The sequence below is a fragment of the Armigeres subalbatus genome, chromosome 3, assembly GCF_024139115.2.
Source record: "Armigeres subalbatus isolate Guangzhou_Male chromosome 3, GZ_Asu_2, whole genome shotgun sequence".
Lineage (NCBI taxonomy): Eukaryota > Metazoa > Arthropoda > Insecta > Diptera > Culicidae > Armigeres > Armigeres subalbatus.
In genome coordinates this window covers 248,175,354-248,182,249 of record NC_085141.1, presented here as the reverse complement: position 1 = coordinate 248,182,249, position 6,896 = coordinate 248,175,354, and the positions used below count along the sequence as shown (strand labels likewise).

Genomic DNA, 6,896 nt, shown 5'->3' with positions numbered 1-6,896 from the left:
TCATCGGTCGCGATCCAAATGAAGGCGACGAAGGTGACGGGAACGATACGGCTGTCTATGGGACAGATAAATAGTTCACTGACAGTGATGACAAAGCCGAACGTTTGAACCACTGATTGAACAACGAAGATCAGTGAGAATCACGCAGGGAATCCTACCTGATCGTTACCGAGAAGTAACCGGAGTGACGTGCTATTCTGTGGCTGAAGTAAAAACCGTTGGATGAAAGTGGACATACAAGAAGAAGCAGGACGAAATCGGAAACACGTTGCGGTGCAAGGCCATGTTGGTCGCACTAGCTTCCATTTAATAGTTTGGTACGAACTACGACGAGGTGTTTGCGCCTGTCGTGCGGCAAACCAACCTTAGCACGCTGCTGACCATCGCTAGTCGAGACGACATGCTGGAGCAACACTTGGACTACCGGTACGCCGATCTTCAAGAAGAAGTGTACATGCGAACAAAACCAGGATTCAAAACTAACAAAAAAGTTTGCCGTTTGAAACGCAGCATCAACGAGCTGAAGCAGTGCCTGGAAGCGACATCTGCAAGAAAATGGAATTCCTCTCGTCTTCGTCTGACCCCTGTCTGTACATGAAGGAAGAAAATTGTAAGCGAAGTTACATTTTGATATACTGAAGTACATCAAAACAACAAAGGACTTATGCCTCCATCTGCTATTCCGAGAAGACCTGAAATGTTTCGTCGATGCAGATTGGGCCGGAGATGAAGGGGACCGAAAATTAAACTCAGGATTTCTGATCAAGTTCGTTGATGATTGTAACAAACCAGACGTTTTTTTTATTTTGGCTGGCAACCTGCAACACCTGTGGAGCTCCAGTTGATTCCGTCTCACAATTATATTCAAGTAGACTGGTTCAAAATCGGTTCGCCAGAAATGTCATCACCGGATTGTGAAATTCAGATTGCATGGGGCGACAGGCTTTGACGCAGCTTGACAAAACTTCTCAAACACGCTAGAGTTAAATAATGCTTCGTTCGTATCATCACGAACGAGTGGAAGCGTAATTGAAAAACAGAGTGAGAAGGAGGTAAGCAAAAACACATGCGAGTGTGGCGTCGGGTGGAAGAGCCTCCGGAGTGACGCTTTGTATGTCATAAAAATCGTAAAGGCTGTTTTGAGTGTGAATGAGAGTGGGCGACGCACCACGATGGACGGACGCTCTTATTGTGCGACGCAAAAGCTTAGATTTGATGATGCTCGTGGTGGTGAGTTTTGATGCTAATATCTGCTCCTCAAAAAAATCATACTCTTGCTCATTTTCCACTCGGCGAGAAGTTTATGGCAAGCCTGAGTACGGGCCCACACTTGCATCAGCAACAACTCATAAGGTGAATGCTATGTTTGCTCTTCAAATCTAGCGTAGCCAAGCGTTAAGTTATTTTTCTCTTCTCTTTCATCCGCTCTTTCTGCTGTCAAAAACTTCTAGTGTCATATAGCCGGCAGACTCCTCTACGGGGTAAAATGGCACATTGGTGGTAAACAATTACCCATTGTGCCATTTCCGAGACTCATCAACCAACCAACCCTAGCTGGCAACTGCGCATGAAAAAATTCCATTTAATGTTGCTGAAACGTGACAAGTTGTGGTGAACGGTCCGCCACCGCATGGACAACAGCAGAACTAAAGACGTTGGGGACAATTTGTGGTGTTTTTGCGAACCAGCGAAATTTAATTAGAAACGCTGGGACAATGACATCCCGGCCAGAAGCCGGAATCTGCATTGAAAGTTCGATGATCTATCGCAGCCTTCCAAAATTATACAATGTATATTTGAGGTGGCGATGGAATGCCGTCCGGACGCAGATCAGGTCATCGAATTTAGCAGCAAGAATCTCGTTAATGGGCCTTTTAGTCGGTTGGATTGTTCATATGAATCTGGAGAAAAAGCGATGAAGCTTCAGGCGGATGAGAAAAAAGTTGCTGCAGTTGTGGGAAGACGGGGACGTTGGAATTATCCAAGTCTGCTTCGCATTCATTTTCTCAAGATAATCAGTAATAGATCAAGCCATATTGGGACTGGGTGCACACAGACTTGTGCTTTCCGATAAAATGTATCGCTACGCTGTAGTCTGTCTCCTAAAACAGAAATCTGGAGCGCCCAAGTGTTTTAAAAGGTTCGTGACATATGTGAAAACAAAGTTTGGGAGAGCACTATGCATTATATTAGATCCGACGGTGGAGACTAATATGTAAGTCTGACTAATATGTAAGGGGTCATGGCTGCAGGCTACATTCAAAATCATCTGCCGTCACGGTCTGTTGACAAAACGCCGTTCGAGTTGTGGTTCTGGAAAAGTCCACCGAAGAGGCATTTTCGGGTGTTCGGGAGTGTTGCCTACGTCCACGTCCCAAACGTCAAACGTGGAAAGTTTGATCGGCTCCCAACTGAAATTGTCAAACACGGCATATTATGTTAAAATATGAGAGGTAGTGGAATTGCCTGCTAGCCGGTTGAATGGCCTCACTAACTCTCCATAATGAGGCGAACAAAATCATGTCTCGTGCATCTCGTTCAACTGACTGAGACCTCTTGAAGAGTCGTCCGACAGCGAAAACCACGCTGAAACTTCGAGAATTATGATCAACGACGGATCAAATGTTTACCCTTAGATAAATTCTCGATAAATTCAGTGAGTACAATTTGCAGACACATTATCTATTTATTGAACTCAAAACAGTGTACGATTTACTGGAACAAAATAAGTTATGGAATATAATGCTGAAACATGGTTTAACGGCGAAACTTATATGGTTGATTCGTGTAGCGCTGAAAAATTCGGAAAAGAGACCTGCACCAAAAGTCCGAATGCATTCCCTTTTGAAATGGATAATCTTCGCAAGACAAAAAAAAACTTTCATTATTGAAACCCTATATTCATCATCTGGCTAAAGTAAACATTTCGCTTTTAAAACATAAAATCACTCGAAGTAAAATAAAATTTCTAAATTACACTATGTTATCCGTTTGTTTTTGATGCCGACTCAACTCACTTCGCTAGAACTTCAAACTTACGATTTTAAATAAATTTATACTCATTGAGATCAACTAATTTACGCTCGCACTCGATTCCGCATTCTCCCATAATTCATTACACATCTCACCGTTATTATATCTTGCTTAACGAATCCGAGAAAGCAAAAATTTATCTAAAAACCGATTGACTTACTTAAAAAATGCGCCATCTAGGGAGTTAGCACTAACAGAAGTTCCACACCCTCTATACCGTCGGGTGGGTGCCTTCCTGTTACAACTAAATATTTAAATATTGTTTCCATCCACGCGCGCTAGGACTTCCATTACATGTATAAAAAAATATTTACCTAAACAAATCACACGAACGTTTGCGTCGTAAACTAAGCACTAAAAAGATCTCCTCTTACTCCAGTAAAAAAACGGAAGGATCGAAATCATTGATGGCGGCGGCGGCGGTGGCAGTTTACGTTGCTCGGTCACTTCGCTACACAATAGTCGGGCTGTTGGGGCTGTTGCTTCCATCACGCCTCTCGCAACTCAAGCCGAAACCACTTCGTTACGTTCTATTTACAATTTCAAGATACCGGGCCGTGCGTACCTTGCTTGCCTTAATACCTAATGCTTGACCAATTTGGGCGGTGGTCCAAGCTGTTGCATTTTTGTTGCTGTTGCTGTTGTTGTACGCCGACGGAGGCAGCTGAGTGCCTTGCGGGTCCGTCTTTGCGCGAGGATCGCCATCGCCAGCGACGAGGGGCCGCGTGCCCCTCCAACGGCTGGCGCTCCCGGTTTCGGTCAGGATGTAGACGAAGCGCTGCTACTACTACTGCTGCTGCTGCTGCTGTTTTCGTTCGAGAGTAGGGACGACGCGGATGACGATAGCACCGAGGAAAGGGAAGACGTCGTACCGGACGACGATGACGACGGCAGTTGGTAGGACTCCTTGGGGGGTTTTCGAAGCTTTTTCGGTTCCGTCCGGGAGTTGAACGGGATGGGGGTACTGATGAGGCTGCTGCTGGCACTGCTGCATCCACTGGATGAGCTACTGCTGCTGCTGCTACTGAAGCTACTTCGGCTGCGGGGCATCGAGCCGTCCGCATGCAGTTTCTGGTTCAGTTCATGGAGACTGGAAAGCAACTCCGCGTTCGCCTTCCGGTTGGTTTTGAGCTGGGCCTCCAGCTCAAACCGTTGGTCTGGGTTCAGTTCGTAGATTGAGATCTCTTTCGTTAGGGTGGCTTCCGATTCCGGGATCCAGTCGTCGGAGATGCTGCATGTGGAATAAATGGAAACAGATTAGTTCAGTCAAGAGGAAATTGAAAATGAATTGATTTTGAAAGTTCAGCTTTAACATATTTGTGTCACGTTTTCTTCAACCGAAATTTGCATTAAAACCGATCAGTTATCCAAATCCGACTTCATTAAATTCTTATGCAAGATTGTATTTTGTTTTGTTTAACCTTCTGTCTGTGCTAAAAAAAAACTTACGTTGTCTGTGCTCTGGGGTCAAATTGACCCCAAATTGAAACTGCTATAACTTTTTTAATGTTTGGCCAATTTTGGATTTTAAGGGCTGTTTCGAAAGATAATTTAATCATCTTTCAGGTCGTTACCAAAGATTGACTATATGTGGGCGGGTACATCACGGGGAGGGGTTTTAGTGAACAAGGGTACAAAAACAGTGATTTTTCATGATTATTTTACTTAAATCCGAAAATCCTATCCATTTTGAACTGCACCTTTTTTGAAAAGGGTGTACAACTTGGGTGTAGGTATGAGGGATCCCAAGCTAAAGCAATATTTCATATATGCAAGAATATTGCAAGTACGCTAGCGCCGCCTATTTGTAAATTTCCTAATAATTTATTCCGTCACATGACAGTCCATTCCCACCAGACGAACTTGTTAAAGATGTCATCTTTACAAAGTTTCAAATTTGTGTGATAAGAATATTTACAATGAGGAAAATTCCATATATCGGAATTACTGGAGTAGTCTAAATTAATGAATTCGAATATACCGCCACCTAGCGACCAAGCTCTAAATTAATCAACGCCTCATGTCAAAACACACGCCTTCCTAGATAACCTTTTTGAAAAGGTGCAGTTCAAAATGGGTAGGATTTTCAAATATAAGTAAAATAAGCATGAAAAATCACCGTTTTTGTACCCTTTTTTACGAAAACCCCGCCCGCCCCGCGATGTACCCGCCCACCTATAGTCAATCTATGGTAACGACCTGAAAGATGATTAAATTATCTTTCGAAACAGCCCCAAAAATCCAAAATTGGCCAAACATTAAAAAAGTTATAGCGATTTTAATTTAGGGTCAATTTGACCCCAGAGCACAGACAATGTAAGTTTTTTGAAAAAAGTACACTGTAGTGCATATTTTCAAGATTTTTCAATTTGCACCTAGGAGACAGATCTCGGAGAGTTTTACCAAACTACCAAAAATTAGGAGAATCGGTTGAAAACTAAAAAAATGGCAGCCACTCAAAGTGGCCTGGGGTCATATTGAACCCAGAGCACAGACTAAAGGTTAAAACACACAGAAATTAAAAGAAACAATACAACTAGATGTGTATAAGGCTTTTTCCGCTTAACAGGAGCAAGAATCAAGAGGGTAAATCGTCTTGAAAAAAGAAGCAGAATCAACTTATCGAAACAGTCACGTTAACCGATGGTAAAATGTTTACATCCTAGGTAATCAACTCCTTCGTCGTAGACTTCGATCGTTACATGCCAGTGCACCGCGACGTCTCGCAGTGCAAAAACTGCTCCAATTGTATGCATGGCAACCGGAATTTCCGCATGAAGAGGCCCTGTAGCAGGTGCGGCGACTCGTACGCTACCGACCAGTGTGAAAAGATGGAGGTGGCTGATCCTGAATGCGTCAATTGCGGCAAGCAACGTTGGGCTACTATGAAAGGCTGTCCAAAGCGGGTGGAGTTTCTCGAAATAAGGAAGAAGGCTTCCACCAGGACCCTTCCAAGATTCGAGTACCAGCGACAAATGAGGTGAACCTTTCGGACACTCCGTCTCCCGTCGAGTGATTACAATCCTTTCACCGTTACAACCGCACAATAAGCGACTGGCATTTATCTGCTCCATCCAACAGCGAATAGTGCCCTCAAGCTCCTCTAGGAAATTACGCCGGTGAACGAACTAAACTGTCTTGGCGTATTGCCTAACCAAAGCCAGAGATGGTTCATTGGCCACCCTTAGGAGAAGTGTCGTTTGGCCGAAACCCATTCAGCCGAAAGCCTTTTGGCCGAATAGGTCATTTGGCAGCATATATGTCATTTAGCCGAATAGGTCATTTGGCCGAATAGGACATTAGGCTGAATAGGACATTTGGGCAAATAGGTTATTTTGCCAAACAGATCATTTGGCTGAATAGGTCATTTGACAGAACATGTCATTTGGCTGAGCAGGACATTTGGCCGTATGGGTCATTTGAAAAGTGAGAAATGAGGTGTGAAAAGTGAGACGTCCTGTAAAAAGTGAGAAATGTTAAGTGGAAATGAGATGTCTCACTTCTCACTCCTCATTTATCACTTCTCACTGTGAAAATGAGAAGTGAGTAGTGTCTGTCTATTAGAACTGAATGTAAAGAAATGCAACTTAATATCATTTAGCAGAAAAAGAACAATACCAAACATTTCAATCGCATTAGGAAATCAGAATGTGGAAAAATGTGAAAGAATAAGGGACTTAGGAGTAATCTTAGACTCTTAACTTTTTTTTCGTATACCACTACAACACAATCATTCACAGGGGAAATAACATGCTAGGGTTCATAAAGCGTTTCTGCTATAACTTTCATGACCCATATACAAATAAAACACTTTTTTTTCCAAGTTAATTAAAACACTTTATGTAACTTATGTTAGATCAATA

The 6,896-nt window shown here is 43.1% G+C and overlaps 1 protein-coding gene across 7 annotated transcripts in view; it reads right to left on the bottom strand.

Moving 5' to 3' along the window:
• Positions 1–2,879: 2,879 nt before the first annotated feature.
• The window catches only part of LOC134223259 (zinc finger protein jing homolog), a 443,857-nt gene continuing 439,840 nt past the window's right edge, over positions 2,880–6,896 (bottom strand). For all 7 annotated transcript variants that reach the window (XM_062702408.1, XM_062702407.1, XM_062702410.1 and 4 more), the window contains one exon: positions 2,880–4,264. In XM_062702408.1, coding sequence (XP_062558392.1) covers positions 3,793–4,264 — 472 coding nt within the window. In that variant the 3' untranslated portion in view covers positions 2,880–3,792. The remainder of the gene's footprint in view (positions 4,265–6,896) is intronic.